Source organism: Rhea americana, unplaced genomic scaffold (genome assembly GCF_003343005.1).
Source record: "Rhea americana isolate MKP2758 unplaced genomic scaffold, rheAme1 scaffold_122, whole genome shotgun sequence".
NCBI lineage: Eukaryota > Metazoa > Chordata > Aves > Rheiformes > Rheidae > Rhea > Rhea americana.
In genome coordinates, this window is record NW_028185284.1 from 740,092 (window position 1) to 760,153 (window position 20,062).

Sequence of the window (20,062 nt, forward strand, 5' to 3'; positions counted from 1 at the left end):
CCTCTGTCACACTACAATTCTCCCTCATGCTCGGCTAGACTAGTTCGGTTAGGATATGACCTTGTCTGTTATTTTGTTGAAAAAGTTTCCTGTTCTTTTTATAAAGGATATCTCCTAACAAGACAATGATCATRGATGACCATAGGTCATCTTCTCTGTAAGTTAAACCTGTGAATGCAGTAGCTGTGTACAGGAAACAACACTTGCTTTATTTTCTTTACCCTCCTTTTCTCTCACTTATCACACATTGTACAATATACCAAAACAAATAGGCTTTGCTTTCTACTTTGAGGAATGCCCATGGAGTAGGAAACCCAGAAAGCAGGGCAGGACAAGAATTTAGTTACCATGAGCTTCTGTTAGCCCTGCAGCACTCCTCAAGACATAGGCCTGGCTATCTTTTCTTATGCAGCTCTTCGTAAGAAAATTCCTTGCCAAGCTTGAATACAGGATTATCCTCATTGAAGTTTAAGATTGATATCAATTTTTGAAAGCTGTTCTCTTAAAAGATGCTGGACAAAAAGCTTCACAAATTTCCTAAGACCTAGTTAATGGCCAGTACTCTAGCATTGGAGGAATGGTAAGTGGCATTGGAGCCACCTAGTGGGAGAAGACGCACTGACAGGGAAGGCAAGACTAGTTCTGCATCCAAATTTTTCATTCATTTCAGCTTTATAATGTGACCTCTTGGCCCCGTACCTGATGAAACGATGAGCTGCTACACCAGTGTCACAAATGAAAAACTTCCAGAGACAGAAAGCGCAGTCCATTAAATTGATACATCTGTTAAGGCTTTGAATTACTGGGAAAGCAGCCTGTGCCTGTACCAGGGCAAAGAGAAAAAAAGCTAAGCTCAAAGGGACAGTTTCAAAGCAGATAAAACCCAGAAATGCAGGTTCTGGCAGGATTTATTGGATGTGGCCCTTCTCAGGTACTGGCTGTTCCAATTCGTTCATATATACTGATCCTGCGACCTCCACAGCAAAAAGTGAGCAGTAGGGCAAGAGACTTGCTTAGGCCAAATCACTTGCGATCGGATCTTCTGGGGGAAGTTTTAATCAGTAAATGATTCCTCGAACAGTTTTGGAAGATCATGCTAAACTAGACGGTGTTAACGGTATCTGGTCTAAGAAAAAGAATCCTAAGCCCTAAAGAATACTTAAGTCCATCAAGCTTCTGGTGCCAAAATCTGACAATATGCCATTCCTTGAAGAAATATTCCTGCAGTGAGTTAAAAACCCTTCCACTGTTTCAAGCCCTATATAACAATAGAAACATTGGGTATATAAGCCAGGTGCCAGCACATATAGTGGAGAAAAAAAAAAAACAAAACACACCCCACCCTATTTGCATGGAATGAGGGAGTTGTTTCATTCATTTAAAATGGAATTAATTCTTTCTTTCCTTCTCCTCTTACCAAGCTATTACCCTCCTGCCAAAACAAATAAATAAATAAATAAATAAAATAAAAGGCATAGAAAACCTCACCATTAGTTTTGCCCAGAAAGGCAAAAGAAATATACAAAAGGTAGTGGTTTGACTCATGTGAGAGATATGAGAATGCAAAGGAATAATTCAAACAATGTCTTTCTGGATCAGCAGGACTCAAATATGCTGTCTAAATGATGTTCAAAGTAGAGTACAGCTGAGCACTGTGGCACACTTGCACGAAGATGAATAGACACATGGACGGACTATCACCCTGAAGATAAATCAACTTAAGTCTTCAACATGCATACAGAAAACAGAAAACTCACCTAAGTCTTACCTTGGCAATCAGCTAATAATAGTGCTTTAGTATAAATTGAAATACTTTAGAGACTGAGAGTCACAGGAAGGCAGATCCCTTCATAATCTTACTCATTCACTCTCTATTGCATTACTTTCTTAATATATCCTAGCATAAGGTTTTCTTCTAATTCTCAGGTAAAAGTGTGAAACAGCAGTATATCAAATACTACTCTCAATGACTGGAAATTTACTATTATGCAGCATAAAAGCTGCATTCATAACCAAGTTTAATATTAAAGTACCCACATCTGACAAGAAATGCATCTATAATTCATAAGCAGTGCTTGACAAGACATATCCAAACCAGCACATCACAGCTGCACAGTAAGATGAGAGCAGAGCACTTCAAAACAACAACAAAAAACCCCCCAAATGCCAGCATAAGAAGACTCACTCGTATATCGAAGAGGCACTGAAATAAGCTATTGTCTATTTTGAAACAAGGGAGGGAGCACAAGTTAGCCATTCTTTTCTGTCAGCACAAGACTTAAAGCGTAGTTGCTAATGTTATCAGGTTTAATTTTAAGATGGAATTCACGTAAGCTTTTTCTACTGAGGGAGGAGGTGCTTATACATTTGTATTCCAGGTATGAATTGATTTATTTGAAGTATCCCAGTTACAGAAAGACAGCACTTCAACAACTATTTCATAGCAACAGGAGACAGACTAAAGCAAGTATGGAAACAGAACACTTATTTACAGTTAATTAAAATACAAAATGGTAGCTGGCAATGCCGACAGAGCATTCTTCTGCATCCATTTCTGCTGTTTTACATCTACTGAAAAGCAGAAAAGGATAGCTTACTGGACAATCTAAAACTCTTTATTTAGCATTTAGAACCATAATCTGATTTTTTCTTTTTTTTAAAAAAGAGTAGCCTGATAATACTCTGCAAACTATAGCGTATAAAAATAGGACAAAGGCAGGACATGTGGCAGGCCAACCTTCTGATCCAACTTTGCATCAATATCATTATATACAGAGACCGAGAATAACCAAGAAAAGTTATGGCTCAGTAAACAATTACACGTAAGTATTTCAAAACAGTGATCTGCCGTGGATTTATCTTAGTTCAGTGATCTTAAGGGAAGCTTAGATTTTGGAAGAAACTGCTCCATCGTATCCTCTGTTTTGGTCTTCTCCCATACAGCTGTAGATTTGTTCTCTTTATCCTTTTTGTGACTCCTTTTGTGCTGAGGAGTTAAAGAAAATKTTTAATTATTTCTTTTGTATTCTCTTAACATGTAAAAGTAAAGGTTTCTTGCTCCTGTACAATGAAGCATAAAGTGTTTTGAGGGGGGAAAAAGTTAGCATAACTACTGAAAAAGTTCCTAACATTGCATTTAGTAAAAGAGATTTATTGTAGACATCTGGCAAGTCACCAACTACTTCTAATTAAATCATGGAAAGTAGTATATATTAACAAAAAAAAAAAAAAAAAAAAAAAAAGACACAGGCCTAATATACCAAGGATCTACATCTATATTGGAAGAGCAGGAGGAAAGGAAGAAAGTACAATTCAGTCTTGCAAATTTACCAGTCACTAGAGAAGAATCAAGAATGCTCTTTTCATCAGGTCTCTAAGTTTCTCACATCTAACTTCAGCTTTTTCATTAAAACAAACATGTACCTTCGTGTCTAGTAAATCCTGAGAATTTTTTCCCCCATGGAGGATTATTTGCTCTCAGTCCAGACAGTTGAACCTCTGAATTAGAATGCTGTTGCTTTAGCTCAAGGTTAATAAAGTTTATTCTACAGGAATAAAAGTCATTAGACTGCACTGAACGCTATTAGCAGGTGACTTTAAGAAAAACAGCGCTATTATGTAAGGATAATTTATTTCACTCTTAAATACACAGGTGTTTGAAATATCTGTGGAAGTTACCTGGAAAAAGGGAATGCCGCCATTTGTGTTGCAGCATATRTTCATATCCAGTAAGGATTTGTCACTGACAAGACTTCCATTGGATTCCTGCACCACCTCCTCCTCTTCCAGTAAGTCCTACAACAGAAGTTGTCAGGAAAGTGCATTTATGTCCGAATTCCCAGGTAAATTTACAACTTCTGACCACATCTATGAAAGACATGGCATCTCCACCTTTGCAAAACAAGAAATGCATCTCTCTAAACAGCTATCAATGACTTGTCTTGTTTTTGAAGGTACAGTTTTCCTCACAAGCATGGAACGTGTGATTCCAAGTACCACGTAGAACACAAAAAGCTGCAACAGTTCTGGGGTTCTACTCAATTTTCTGAAATGCAAGATTAAAGATCCCAAAGATGCAAAATTGAGGTTTAAGAGTATTATTTACTATTCATATACATACCTGATCTGCATTCTCTTCCACTTCCTTTGTCAAACTGTTTAGCATAGCATCAAGCTTCGGTTGCTTTTGCCTTAATTGCTCCAGCAAGAGTTCCCGGGGTTCTGTTCTCACAAGCGTGACTGGATAGAAGTAGTCTCTTCTCTGTGGAGTTGTCCCTTTAATGAAGATGGTACACTAATGAAGAGAGCTATTTAACACTTTCAATAACTGCCTTAATGTAAAATTCAGGATCTGTAATTAACTAAATGCAGAAATCATCCTTTGTTCAATCATCTTTCTTAGCRTGCATCTTAAAAAGGGATCAAGACTGCCAGTTGTATTCTGTTCCTGTTAATTCTCACTTACAAACTCTGCAGCTTATAAATTGCTTCTGTAAAAATATTCTACCTCTACCCTACTTTAAATACCTGTTGGAATATCCACTTTAAGATCCTCTTGCAGAAAGCCATTAACCTGAGTCAGTCCATTGTGTGCTTCCTCATTAAGTGCCAGCTTCTGCTCCAGAAGTATCTCCCAATCAACCTTTATCTGATCAATAAGGCCATTTAGTGCCTTCTCTTCAGTAGCCTTTTGTCTACCAATATGGTCAGTAATTTCAGCAACTGCTCCATCACAGCTTTCTTTGGTTTTCTGAAAAAAACAAAAACACCAAGTTAACAGGAAAGTTAAGATTAGGGCTCCTTTTCTAAGATGTGGTGCATGATTAGTGACGTGACCTGAAATGAAACAACTGAGACACCTCAAACTGAGAAGTTTCAGTGCCAGTTTTACATTCTCATTTTGAGAACTATCTTTAGAAGAGAGTCAGTTTCTTAGAAAGTATGATCATTTTAGAAAGCTACTCATAGGAATAAAGATGATGTCATCTGGTTCTAATCAGACTCCCCAGGTCTATGTCCACAACCTTACATGGAAGTAGGATTTTGAAGCGAAAGCAAAAATAATCCTACAAGGGCTAGTAGCTTTATGAACTTCTAGGGAATGAGGAAGAAAACTTGCATTTTTCCCCTCTTCCCATTCCAAAGAAACTCTAAGCATTCAGCATGCATAACAGATATAGGGCTGTCTTGAGACTACAAATGCTTGGAATACTAAATCTAATTTCTTTCTGAAAGTTAATGAAATGTTAGATTTGTCTATTTCTTTACATATTATTACAGCAGAACAAGAAAGGTGGGGAATGAAGTTTACGATGGAAATTAGAGAAAACGAGAAAGAGAGASAGAAATTCTCAATCAGACAAGAGGCCAGAACTAGGAGATACTCAAAAGAAATACTTTCTCCCCTAAGGCTATACCAATAAAGTAATTTGAATCTTGCAGAATAACCTGAGCCTGTTTCAATTAAAGATAAAGAAAACATCTCTTACATTTGGAACAAAATGATACAAAATATGTTTCCCAGCAAGACCTATGTAAAAGTTTGCATCAGAATATTGCATTAGATTACACGTAACTATAGATACCTTCTGTAAACAGTGAAGGTGTTGTTTCTCTTCACCAGATGACAATAGCTGCTGATCAGTAAAGCTGACTACTTGAGCAGTTGTGAATTCGCACCATTTATCTGTATTCTGAGACATGTTTGTGAGATTACTGAGAAGTTGTTGGCAGTGATCAGTGGATTCCTCCAGCATCTTCCTGTTCTCACAATTTATATCCCTGAGCTCTTGAGAGAAATTATCCAGAGATGCAATAAATTTGTTGTGGTTAGAAGTTGTACTGCTGACTAGGTCTGTAGTTTTCCTGCAACAACAGATCSGTAACAGTTCAAAGATTTGAAAAGGTTGGTTGTAACATGTTCTATATTTAGAAACATTTGTGACCAGCACTAGTGAAGTGGTGCAATTCAATATAGCTCTATCCAAACAGAAAGTTACAATGCTTTTGCTCTGCTTAATAAACCACTAATTRGAGTACAGCACGCTAATTGCACTCTGACTAGCAAGATTGTTCAATACCCTAAAAATTCTAGGAAGACCTTCATTTAACTGCAAAGAGAGTTTATCACTTAAAAAAATCTATTAAAMGTATCTCAAATAGGACTTCAGTTAAACCTCTGAAAAAAATCTTGACTCCACATGTTTAATTCAGTTTACATTATGCTCCTTAGGATCACAAGTATTTTGCAGTAACTGTAACTGAATAAAAGTATGCTGCAATGGTTAGGGGGCTTTACACTTCAAGCTAAACCTTCGCTGTAGGAAGTTCTGGAGTTCAGCCACACAGAGGGCTGTTCATCAGCATATTGCTCATAAAAAAATAGAACCTCTTATCTGCAATATCCTTTTACTCTGGGGAAAGCTGAACTAGGATTTATATTTGGTTGCAGGACTCAACTCTTAACATGCAGTTCTTGTCCAGAAGAATTTGTAAATGCACAGAAATATGAAGAGTATATAGTTTTGTGGCCCTTTTTATATACAGTTTKATCTTGCATCAGCATACACAAATGATCTTTTCCTTACAGGTGAACATTTTCTTGCCCAGCAGTAATGGTGGTCTTCAAACTCCCATTTTTTGCCAGTACACCAGCTAAATTCTTCTGAGTCTCCTGAGCAAACAGGTCAAGTTGGCTTTGCAGTGAGGATATGAGTTCAGCTGTGCTCTATTAAGAGAAAAGTCATTATGCTTTTATTAATGTTAAAGTGCAAAATACCAGTAAGATGTATTCAAAACATACTCTTTAAAAAAAGGTATAACCGATATTAAAGCTCTGTTACTCTAAAGCTAAAATTTGGGTGTAGAAAAGATACTGACACTTTGCTTTTGGAGGTAATGGTAAAGAAGTATCTTTAAAACATGCCAGAAACGAGTTTAATTTTTTTTTGTTTCCTTCCCACACAAGCATCCTAAAGCAGCACAAAGGCTAATAAAAAGGAATTAGCATCATCAAGCTACTGTCCAAACATTGTTTCTCAAGCAAGTATAACAGTTTACTGCCGTAAGTTTAAAGCAAAGCAGGCTTTAACACTTGCTAGAATTTCTTCTAAGGGTACCTTTGTATGTGCAATCCTTGTCATTTCCACTTCTTCTTTTAAATTCTCACAATCATTCTGAAGCCGAACAAAAACACTGGCTGTTTCTTCCTGTAATTTTTTCAGAGCGAGACAGAGATCTCCAAAGAAGGTATTCATTTCCTTTTTATGATCCTCCATCTTTAGGGAAAGAAGTTACATGTTTTCTGGTCAGATAAGAACTGGATACTTCTCTCTGACATGATTTATACAGATACACTCTGCCCCATGGAAATTGTGAATTAAAAGGCACTGGTGAAGTATTGCAGCTAAAAAGCAGCAAATAACAAAGCAATTCAAAAATTAGAGAATGGCACTTGGTACAGGCTTTTCCAAACACAAAATTTGGCGTGTGGGGAAGACAAAGTAGGAAGACACAAACAAGATGCTTGGTTAAGACAAGGGCAAGAAGCAAGAGTTTATAAACCATGGACTATTCAGAGTCTAAGTTTGAAAAACAGTGAAAAGCTTCTAGGTGAGGAGACAGAGCCATAAAGAAAGAACATTCAAACATCATCTTGGGTGAGTTCTAAGTGACAAAAGCAGATAAGTTTAGCAGTCACAGCAAGTCATCAGGAACAAAGATTTGTTTTCAATAAAASGGAGAAAAAGGAACAAAAGAATGAGGCCATAGTTTTACAAAGGCGTACATCATGAGGGAGATGAAAATTAAGAATTCAAGTAAAGTATTTTTGATTGTTTTCTGCAAAGTTGGCTATCATTAACAAGACACAGGATTGCAATTCCCAGGTATCAAGATGAACACCTCAGGAAAAAKTTTGACATGATAGCAAGAAAAATTAGATACATAGGTTTGTTATTTTAATGTCTATAATCTAAGAGAGAAAAATATTAAGGATATCATCATGTATTTCTGTTACATATAGCTTTAAGCATCTATGCTTTAACATTCTCCTGCAGCATCTAGGTAAGCAGTTGTAAGTACCAATGTAAGCAGCAAACGAATTCATTAAGCTCAGAAATGAAAGGTTAGTCTGAAAGAAAGAGCTAAGAAGTAGAACTCATGACATAGTATTTCCACTTCTAGTCTGGCCTCTTCCTTTATTCTACGACACACAGTAGAAAAACCACTGAAAGATTGTCGGTAAGTCAAATAAAATAGAAGAGCACAAGATAAGAGGCAAGATATACATTACCTCAACAGCCACAGCAGAATATTTCTTCATGTTATTCTGAAACTGACAGTTTAGCCCCAGAACAAATTCTACCATTGGTGTCAAACTATTTAATGCACTTCTTAATCCAGACGTATGCTCCTCCTAGAAAGGTAGCAGTGAAAAAAATAAGGAAAGAGAGTAAAACAGTTCTTTCATCCACATTTGTAAGAAACTATCCATATCTATTTGAACACATAGAGACCCATGTGCTCTACAGTTGCAGTGTTTACAATACAGTATGTTAAAACTTACAGCAGCACGAGAAGGGAAGTGATAAGGGATACAATTATAGCAAGTACCAAATCAAGGACAGGTAGAGAATGCCAGAGAAGACTAGGTAGTATTTGTGGCGGCTCTTCTGACCGAGAAGAGTTTTGTATAGTTTAAATAACACAGTAGTACATAAATATACTAACGATCAATCTCAGCAGCTCAGTTTTACTATCAAGCGACAGAGTCTCATGTTGTAGTATTTTTTCAGATACACAAGAAACTTCGGAAGACACCAGTTCTTTAACAGAAGAAAAAGACGCTGATACAATGGATACAAGGATATTAGCTGCTGAAGAACTAGTGGATAGGAGGTCACCTAAAAAAGAAAAATAGTGTTACAAAACTTTGTGAGAAGTTTTACTCTAATATAGGAGCCCTTTCTATTGCACACAATCTTAATACATCTTATTGCACAGGAAAAGAGTTTTTTTTTTTTTTTTTTTTTTTTTTTTAAGACAAGAGATTTGAAGTGTATGGTTGAATACAACCACCATTTTCAGTTGCTCATTCCAGCTGCATTATTATTGATGCAACTGTAATCGCTACATTGTTTAAAATAAAGATGCATCCATTTACTAAAATGGATAGTTCCAGGAAACAGTCTTTGGTATTACTGTTGTGGAGTTCAGGATAACAGATTAGATACAAATATTATACTTACCTATAAAATTTGTGTAAGATGTCAATATGTGTTGCTGCTTCAAACTGTTCTCACTAACAGAATCTTGTATTTTGTTGAATAAAACATCCATTTGTCTTGCAAATGTATTTTGGACAACAGCATTGTGTTGATCCACAGCCTTCTTACGATCCAGTTTTGCATGGAGACCAGATACATCTTTTGTAGTTTCTTCAACAGTACTAAGCAACTAAAATTTTTAAAAGTTATTTTAGTCAACCTTTAAATTAGAAGTCAAGCATAAATTATATAAGGAAAAGCAACCGTAATTCTGAGTTAAAGGACATATTTAAATAGAAGTTTTTTCCTTAGAAAAGGGGTATTTCCCTTTCATCATTGATTTAGAACTGTTAGGTTCTTAATCCTAATGTTAAAATCATAGGAGTCACAGAAAAAGTTACCTACTAGAAAAAATTTATTATGATCAACTATTGTCTATGAATGACACCCTCTGTTATTTAAGGAATTAAGAAGTCTTCTTCACAAAAGAGTAACCAAAAAAATATTTCTGACCACTTCTCATCTTTTAGGAAGAGAGTTGACGGTAAACATGCTATATTAGTAATCAAAGTAGTGATTTCCAGTACTATTTCTGTGATAAGTAATCTAGAATTTGAAAGCATGGTTGATTCTTGGTCTTGTAGTCAGTGTAAATGATTTTTTTTTTTTTACCCATTTCTCTCACATACACACTCCATCACCCACATGCAAAACAAAGCATCCCCTTCCCAACCCTAACATTAACCCCTAAATTTGAGTAAAAAGAATCATACACATTGATTAAAGATATAGGCTTCATTACTTTGCACTTGAAGTAGCAAGATTCTCTCTGAATTCCCTTTCAAGAATTAAGACTAGCATGCAAATACAGCAAAAAATGCACCCTGAACTGTAGCAGTAATGGGGCAAAAGTTTCAAATTATTCACTGTGAGTGTAAATTACTGCATACATCTCTGTAAAGCTTTTCAGCAGTTTTCCACCCCMGTTTTATGTAAATTATCCTTTTGCAGGGCCAGGCATAAGTTTCTAGTAAGGAAAACTACTTATTCTGCAAAACAACTCRTGGCAAGAGATACTGTGAAGCACTGGAACTCTCATACAAATTAGCCTGAAGGAAAGGTCCAGACRAATCAGTGTGCCTAACAGCCAATTGTTACCACACTCACAGAGGAAATCCTGCAATCTTAAGTGGCTTTTCACCATATTACAATTCATAGAGGGGCTTATTCCTAGTTTTCCGTCTTAAATTCAGTTTTTGTCGCTATCACATCATRTTTTAGCAGCAATAATTTCCTTGAACAATTTCCTTGAAATTCCCAAGCATGGGAAGTTACAATAGCACTAAGGTAGGTGCCAGAAATGYGACAACCTTGCTAGCTGTGCCATGAAGCCTTTCTTCAGTATTTTCCAAAACTGAAACCACATATTCTTCCTCAGCCAGGTGAACCTTGGTTTCTTGCAGATCTTTCTGTGTTTCTTCCAGTTCTTTCTCCTTTATTTGCAGATCTGTTTTACACTGTTCAAGTTCATTTTTATTAACTGTGAATAGCTCAGTGATCTAAAATAGAAGACAGATCTCAGTAAGGCAACTCTGCCTTTTCTAGAAGATCAAYAGTCACTCTCACATCTTTCAAACTATGCCTCCTTACCAGAAGGCAAGTGCCATTTATAAATGAAGCTTTAGCTTTAAGATTAGGAGACTTCAAACTTTGACTAGAGCATTCTCTGTATGGACCAAAACCATCACAAACCAATTTCAGTTTCACTGTGATAATCCCTTGCTTCTCCATTCTAGCCACAAGACCAAACAATTGTTACATCAGAATAAAAAAAGTCCCACTAATCAAACCTAAGCATATAGAATGAGGAAGAGTCAGTAAAATTGATCAAAAGGAAAGTCTGGTTTCACAGAGAATTTACATATACCGACAAATTTATATTTCAATTTCTTTAACAGAGAAGGTTTTTACTTTCTGCATRTTTCTAATTTGTTAATGGGAGCTCATCACCTTCTCTTTTCCGCCCTCGTTCTCTGCCTCTAAGCAGATATCAGCCAACTGAGATGGTACCATTTCACAAACTGMTTTTTGCTGAAAACCCAGAGTAAATCAAAGGTAAGGTTTAGACATTAAACAGCTCAGCTCYAAGAAATAAATATTGTATACAACAACTTTATATTTCAAGGACTAGGAATCTTCTCCACTCTCAATTAATTACTAAAAAGGCTGAAGTTCAATTTTAGTTCTAAACAGGTCTTTAAAACATATCCTAAACAAAGTCCCCCAAGCAACATTATCAGAAAAAAAAAAGTGAAAGAGCTCATTACAAGAGGCATGAATTTTAATTTTGTAATTACTTCTTTAAGTTTTAAGTTTGGAACTGTAAGAACAACACAAATCTTCAAGAATGTTCTTTCCTCAGAATGCTTTCCTCCCTTTCTAAAGGCTTGGGTTGGGGGAGGGGGAGCAAATTTAGCTACAGTTGAGGAATTTGACTTACTCTTTTAACTTCTTCCTCCATAGCACTGATTTTGTCAATATACTCTGCAATTTGTTCTTCCTGAACCGTCAGCTTTCCATTAAGGGCTCTAAAATGAAGACAAATAGTAAGGCAAGAGTTGATTTCATCATTACCTATTATTTTTCATGTTCAGTCATTTCAAGAAGTAAATATTGTTGACTTCCGTATGAAAAGCAGACAATATTAACCCAATGCAGTACGTAAGACTTTTCTATTTGAAGCTTCCTATGTAAACAAGCCCTCTCACAAAGTGAAATAAGCTACGTCAAGTTTGCTCTCCTGTTAAATTTCCCATCTGATGAGCATTTGTGCTATAAACCTGCATCCTGACTTACGGGAAGGTCTGTATGTAAAAAGAGCCCTCAGTACAGACCCGCTCTTTAGACTTCTGTGTAATAACTGATTTCTAAAGAATGAGTCAACTGATCAGTTGAATTCTTCTGTCAATCTTCAGTTTTGTAGTGTGAAAACAGATTTACACTGTTTGTACGTGAGGACAGGTACCAGTATTTAAGACTTGTTCTTAGAAAAATCTTGAAAACTTACTCATAATTTTCAAGGGAAATGTAGACGCCATTTTTCTCTCGTGCAGCAGCAAGGTCTCGTTTCAGACGCTCAATCTCTTCAGTATATTCCTGGGAGGAGGGATGGTGGCGGGGGGGGGGGGAAGGAGGATGAACAGGACAAACGCATGTAGACCTGAAATTTTTCACTTTACTTTCAAGATTTAGCTTAACAGATACTTGACAGAGAGAGTACTCTATGGAAGTTTTGCATAAGCACACAAGAATGTTCCAGAATCTAATACTTCACTTGCGTGTCCAAACAAGTTTAATAGGGCACTGTTTAAATTTATACCACTGTATGTATGTRCACCATTGAAACTTTCTATTTGAATTGTACTTGGTTGCATTTAACAGCTTTGAATGGGATTCTCAGATTCTTTAATAGCAGTTCAACTTCATCTCAGCTACTCATCCACACTTACCAACTGTTTCACTTAAATTCAGGTACTTTCTAGGGAATGAAGCTGCTAATACAGTAAGCACAGAAAAAAACCCCAAACATACAGAGCTCTCTGTCATCCACAGCTGTTTGGCAGTTCTCCACTAACTTGTAAAGAGGTAACCCATACAAAGAGTTATAGCTAGTAGTGATAGCCATCTCTCTCCAGCTTTAGTCTTAGCAGCAGTTTCAAGTTCTGCAAAGTGCCTAATACTGTATCAGTAACGCAGCTTAGCCTGGAAGCATCAGTTCAGTGCTTAAAATCAGCTCAAAAAAGCATTGTTACTAGTTAGTTTCTGTGTAACTGCATAGTAGAAACTACATTAACAGAATCAACYAAGCTTACTGCTGAATTTGTGAAGATCTATGTATAGCTTACCTTAATAAGAGCTCTTTTCGTCAGCTTCTGATTAACTTCAGGCTTGTTCATTATGTTCTTTGCTCTGTGGGCATATTCCAGTGTACTTAATGTTTCCTGTGATAAGTAGGCACACTATTAGGTTAAGCTGAAGAACAGCTCATTTATGTTTAAATATCCTCTGCAGAATATAGKATATGTTTCAGGAACATACATTCAGACTTAAGTTTACCTCAAGATTTATAGATGCAGGAGAAACTGTGGCAATTATTGATGTTTTTGTTCGTCCTCCAAGAGAGTCCTGAAGGATTCTTGTGAGTTTAGATTCCCTGTATGGAATGTGTGGAGCTCTTTCTACAAGAGCAGTAATAACTCTTCCCAGAGTAAGGAGAGACTGGTTGATATTTCCAGCTTCACGAGCTCTTTTGTCTACTGCCCCAGACCGACCAATGTTTTCACTTCCTGCAAGATCAACCTGAAACATAAGAGGAAGGACATACTTCTGCCTCAAATCACCATGAAGAATGCTTGCCCTATAATGCTGCAGAACACATACATGAACCAGCTTACAAGCATCCATTCATGAGAAACTGGGGTGATAACTGGGACAAACATAGTACATCTCCCTTGAAGAATGATCATTATTCAACACATATCCCCATGGCAAAAGCTCATCTTAGATTCACAACAGAGTGAGGTCAGATTATTCTGGTTCATTAACTTTAGGAATGTCATCAATGAAATTTAGTTCCAATACTTACCAAATTAAGCTTCCCAATTTTAACAAGCTCTTCTCCATCTATTGTAGTTTCTTTCATATGGATGGTAATCGAAAACACAGAGTGGGAACGACTACAAAAGAATTCAATTTCAGACATCCAAATGAAGCCAAATTATCTGCTTGCTACAAGACCCTACACAAATYAGTTGTCAAAATCAGTGGTCTTTCAGGGAAAGAATTTGGCCCATTAATTGTAATTTACACATTTTCAACACACCAAGTAATTCTACCAAGTACATTTTTGTGTATATARACATAAATAAGGTATTTAAAAATAAAACTGAAGCAGTTAAATGAAATTTGAAAAGAGGGTCTTGTGCCAACCTGTATTAAAAAAACCAGATCTTATAACAATATTTTAACATTCCAGTTTCAGTAACAAATCCTAGAATAGCACTTTCTACTAGAGAGGAAAGGGCAGAACATTTGAGACCCCTGCACTGAGTCGAGTAGTCATTATAGTGAGTCAGATTGGATTTTTTTTTCCACCAACACCCCATAATAGCTACTCACATCTTTATATAGGTGTAGCAGCTAAGCACAACCATCTAAACTAGCCTTTTTTGAAGGTGTGCAATATCTACTGCACAGAATATTTTTCTCATGCTAGTGCACACAACACTTCAGTCACAAATATCTGTCAATCAGATTTAAGCTCTTTTGTTTCTGTAGGCATACAAAGCTTTGAAAAAGGTAACATATTAGTCCTGAGTTACAATCAAATTTCAATACCTGCTATAAAGAACATTCCACCTCTTAGATCTCAACAAGAGTTAGGTGGAATTCCAGGGCTACTGTTCCAGCTAGACACTGCATAGTAATAAAGGATATATTTGTGACAGAAAATGCAGCCTCTAAAGAGGGGAAGCTTAAATRAATGATCTCCCTCAGACAAGGGCCACTTGCCCATCTCTAAGATGCGATGGCTTCCAGATTGTATAATGCTCTTTCATATATGCAACAGAATTCATCATCCTATAGGATGCATGAAGGAAAGAGTTCTAACTATGGCTTTCTAACCTACACTTGGCAACAARAATAGTAATATACAGTCACAAGATCAGGCAAGGTTTACTTTTAGCTTCTTAACATCTTTTACTTCTTCRGTAAGATCTTGTTAAAATAAAATTTCTGAAATGGGAAAAATTTGTACCTGGAATATGCATTCATATAAGTAGCTGCAGTAGTTCTTTTGGCTGCACCCCTTTCCAAGATTTGATATACTTCATTTTTGTTGTGCACAGTTATTTCTTCCAAGCCTTTAATAATTACACCTCTCTGTYAAAACAGAATGTTCATTTTTACCTATCTCAATAACTCCAAAAGCCTTTAAATAACAAATCTGAAGAAACAGCATTTACCTTGTTTCGGGGGTCATCAAACATCTGCAATCTTTCTCCAACATCAGGAGTAGGATTCAGAAGATCAAAAAGCTCCTCATTATAGATTTCCAAAAGAGATACTTTCACAGAAAATTCAGTACCATTCTCTGTGAGTTTTTCAAATATTTGATGCAATGTACGGGGTATTATACCTGCTAGTGGATCCTATAAATTWAAGTGAGAAGTATTTAATATATTAATGTAGTAAAAGGGATTGAGTGGAAAGAAGGAAGTGAAGGAACAATTTCAGCCAAATAGCCTGACTTGATATAAACAAGAATACCTTGGACAAAGATCATCATCTGTATAGTTACCATTAAGATTTTTATGTATGCTTTAAAGATTTAAATTTTGATTATTTAAAATGAAAATATTTTGTTATTTTAAAACTGGTTAAAGAAAGTCAGTTTCAGTACTCCCAAGACATCAACTTTAAGGATTAACTCTGATCTACCATACAGATGCAAAAGAAACTTCAGGAGTGAAAGTTTACCTCTTCCCAAGTATATTCTTCATTGGGTGACCGCTCCCCCTCCATTGTGAAGGTCTTTCCAGTACCAGTTTGGCCATAGCTGCRAGAAGGAAAAATTAAGATGTAAACAAAACCCTGAAATTAAAATGAAATTTCTTAATAATCATTATTGTATTACTTACGCAAACACTGTGCAGTTGTAGCCCATAATAACTTCATCCAAAATGGGACACACAACACTCCGATATACATCRATCTGCTTTGCCTGAGCTCCAAAAACCTATTGAGGCAAAGACAATAGGTCCCATTTACCAGCACAGTAATACAAAGCATCACCCACTACAATCAGCTGACTGCACTAGAGAAATTCACTAGCTTGTTTCTGGAAGGCCCCCACATGACAGAGAGTTACCATATCAAACGTGTAAGTCTTTCTTGATGTCTTGTCTGTGACTCCTCCAGTGCGGACGCTAACTTCTTTTCTTGCTTGATCACAGTCTACAACAGCATAGGAGCTTGCTTTACGTTCTGAGGCATTAAAAGGTCTAAAAAGACAGAAGTTAAGACTGCTGTATTAATATTATTACTAACARGAATATTACTACTGCCAACAGAGTAATATTGCTCAGTTTAAAAATACGCAGTAGGATAACTGGATAAAAGGAATTTCAAAAATTTAATTTTTAAAATAATTGTTCAAGGAAAAATTGTCACAATTTGRTTTTGAGACCTTGTTTTCTTTCTCTCTGTGGGACAACTCAAGCATCCACAGCTTTTAGGTTGTTTAGACAGGTATTTTAACAAGCCTGTAAACATGTTTACTATAAGTTAGATGTACATATAGCTTAATTTGTATTTTTTAAAGATGCTGTTTTGACTAGATTTGTCATAGCTGTTTGGAGAGGGACAAGATTAACAAAAGAGTGGTATAAGTAAGTACGGGAAGAGGGAGGACACTCACAGAGGGAAGGAAAGGTGAATGGTGAGTGAAWTAAACTAAAAGTTCCCTTTTTTCTTTTTCACTTGCACATGCAACGAAGYCTACATTTCACATCAATGACACAAGTAGACAACTTGTCTTCCGCCCCTTCTGATRTACCATACACGCAAATTTAAGAACTTACCAACAGTGGAACAGCAGACAACCCTACCAGAACCTTTATAATGCTAACTCAAAAGATTTTAACTACAATTTTTTAAGATACACAAAACATTGAAGTTGGTTGGGGAGAGGGGAGGGAAAAGAATCTAACTTTTTACGCAGAGTGGATTGTAAAGTTTCACAGAAATGCAACAAAACATTTAGAAACTTAAGGGTCAGTATTTTGTTTCATCATTTAAACCACTGTTCTGTCAAGGTGTTGTGTTGTGTTTAAGCCAAACCTTATGCATACAGTTTTCCTTAAAGAAGCATTAGCAATAATTTCCTCCAAAAGTCAAAAAAAAAAAAGAAAAAAAAAGACCACAGGATTAAATGTTAGTTTATTATTTGTTCAACAGTGTTACTGCACTGAATGGCTATACTACCTGTAAAAGGATAGTCAACTTGAAAATAGAATCTTTACTATCTTCTTTAAAATATTTTAACAGCAGAGCTATTTCAGATGCTACATCTTTAAATTGTCAAAAGATGCCACAAGCATGAGGCATTTTGAGTTTCCTGAGTTTTGTGGCTAACCTTTCCTCCTCAATATAGCATTGAGGCTGAAGCGCCAGATTCTACATAGACCGCTAGGCGCTTTTATGCAAGACCTACAGCAACAATGAAGGCAGCTGGGTCACTACAGTGACAGCTGATGATCACTGTCTGGCTCACAAGGGCAAGTTACAGCTTCAGTTTTGTGACTTTTAAAAAAGGAGGCTGAACAACAAATACAGTCTGCTCTGTAATGGTGAAACCTAGTGTCTGGTGCGTAACAGTAAGACTACAGTGACAACTCAGTTAGGCTAAAGCATACGTGCAGGTTAGTTACCACATGTCACTAGGCAAGCAGCAACTTGGTATGCATGATGACATTTGATCACATGTGCATCCCACCAGGTAAGCCAATCAAAGCATATTAACACACACATTTTGAGTACCCAAATTCAGGTCCTTACTGAAGCACAGCGATTCTCTGCCTGATGTGATTTTTAATAAGCTTAGACACATCAGATTTTGGAAGCAAACACACATTTAAACCAGTATTGAAAACRAACAGCTCTACAAGAAACAAGAGCAAGCAGGAACAGAAGAGATTTTTAGGGAGTAGAGACTAAATAAAGGTCTTGACATAAAACTCAGTCTAAGATATTAATCTCAACATAAGCACTACACCCCTGCRAAGCCTGAAGCAACTGTCATATTGAGCAATGTGTTTATAACATACAGTAATACTTAGTGAACATACTCCAGAACAAATGAGCTCTAAGCAGCTGAAAATCACTGCTCTTGACAGTGTTTCCAACTCAGTTGTTTTGAAAATTTTATTCCTCTTTTATAAGTCCTTGATTTAAATCAACTTTTCCACTAATCCCATAACCTTTGTTTCAGCAGCTTATTCGCTGTGTTGCAACAATAAAAGTGAAAATAGTTTATAATTTMTATTTTCGCAGTGCATTTTGAGAAGCAGAGCATCCAAGCAAGAGGATATTATTATTAATGCATTTTGCAATGATCACATGTAAACTAGCATTTGCAGTTCTGGCTCAAGAAAACTTCTGAAGACATTTCTGAACATGACTTTTAACACATTACCAGTATTACAATGAAAACAAAACCAAAAATTTAAGAGCATTTAAGTTCTAACATCAGTGAATAAGTCCTCAAAGTCACCTCAAAATTACAGGGAGAATCTAGTTTTATGGTACACAAGCTTTCTCATGCTGACAATTAAAGTCATCTCACCAATCAASATAAACCATAACCAGTCATTATTATATTAAAAGTTGAATCCATTACTTTTTGTCTAAATTCAGGAAGTTATACAGAAGACTGAAAAGTGGGTGRACCAAAAATTTAATAGATGTTAAACTGTAGTGGCTTCTCAGGGAAGCCTAGAAGATATTTCGATCTTTATGTTTTGAATATCATCAGATATATCTCTCTGTTAGCTCATCTTTATCTTCCCAAATAACTTCATACTGGCTGTGCATTTGAATCAGGTTAGCATATCGAAACGTTTTGCCTCCTTACACTTAAAAAAARTCTTCCATATAGCAACCTTGAAGAGGTGTCACATCACAACACATACAGTTAATACCCAGGACACACATTTTAAGACGCTGTAACGAGTGATGGTTGAGCACAAAGACACGCACGCCAATAATTCTGTACTCAGAGGGACACCATACGATTCCCTTTCCTCGGAGCCGTCCCTCTGCGGGGCACCGCGCTGCCCCGCCCGGGCGGCCCCGTCCAAACCCTCCCTCACAGACCACGTTGGGTCGGGACGGCGGTCTCGGCCCGCCAGGGTGGGCCCAGGTGCCCAAGTGGAAGCGGAGGAGGCGCCTCCCGCCCCGACGGGGAGACGTGGCAGCCCGAAGTCGCGGAGGGTTTAGAAAGGAGGGACGTGAGCGGCTCCCCGCCCCGCGCTGGGGCGGGGGGCAGAGGCCGAGCGGCGGCCAACGGCCGCTCCCGCCGCGCCGGGGAGCGCCTACCTGCACCGCACCACCACCTGGATGTTCTTGCCCTTCTCATCCTTCTTCGCGCCGCCGCCGCCACCGCCGCCCTGGAAGCTCAGGGAGGCCATGTCAGGGCTCAGCACGGACCCGCCGAGGGAGGAGAGGCGAAGCGCCGGCCGCCCCGCGTCGCCCTCGCAGCGCCTCGCGCCCGGGCCAACCGCTGCCGCGCGCCGCGCTCCGGCCYGGGGCGCGCGCTCCGCCGCCGGCTTTGAACCACGCACCGCCCCCGCGCCCYGGCCAATCAGCGCGAGCCCGCGGGGCACCATGGGACTCAGTTTGAAATTTTAGGACGAGGCGCAGGAGYTGATGACGTCGGCTCAGCGCTCGTGTACCGGCGGCCGCGGGCGCACTGCATGCTGGGGGTTGTAGTGCACGGCAAGCCCTCCCGCCGGGCTCACGTGACCAATACGGGCGCCGCGGTTCGTCAGCGACGGTTGGGCGGGTCGCAGCGGTCGTTATCGGCCGCCCAGGCAGCGGCCTCTGCGGCTTCTCGCTGCCTTCCTGCCTTGCAAAGGAGCTCGCACTTGCTCTGGCAGTCATGCCGTACGAATCTCAACAGAACAGGAAAACAGTAAGATTAGACTGGGCTATCAGATTCAAGACAAGGCAGACCC

General features: G+C 38.0%; 1 protein-coding gene across 1 annotated transcript; it reads right to left on the reverse strand.

Moving 5' to 3' along the window:
• Window positions 1–2,192: 2,192 nt before the first annotated feature.
• Window positions 2,193–19,679, reverse strand: KIF11 (kinesin family member 11). Its single transcript, XM_085325718.1, has 22 exons — window positions 19,425–19,679; window positions 16,198–16,330; window positions 15,968–16,065; window positions 15,807–15,885; window positions 15,293–15,478; window positions 15,085–15,209; window positions 13,912–14,002; window positions 13,383–13,625; window positions 13,172–13,267; window positions 12,334–12,422; window positions 11,767–11,854; window positions 10,637–10,825; window positions 9,249–9,456; window positions 8,731–8,903; window positions 8,294–8,416; window positions 7,119–7,277; window positions 6,588–6,727; window positions 5,586–5,865; window positions 4,528–4,750; window positions 4,121–4,275; window positions 3,679–3,795; window positions 2,193–2,986 (listed from the first exon to the last, which is right to left on the reverse strand). Exons 1-22 carry the CDS (start codon window positions 19,514–19,516, stop codon window positions 2,861–2,863), a joined length of 3,213 nt encoding a protein of 1,070 aa, XP_085181844.1. The 5' UTR covers window positions 19,517–19,679; the 3' UTR covers window positions 2,193–2,860.
• Between the last annotated feature and the right edge of the window lie 383 nt (window positions 19,680–20,062).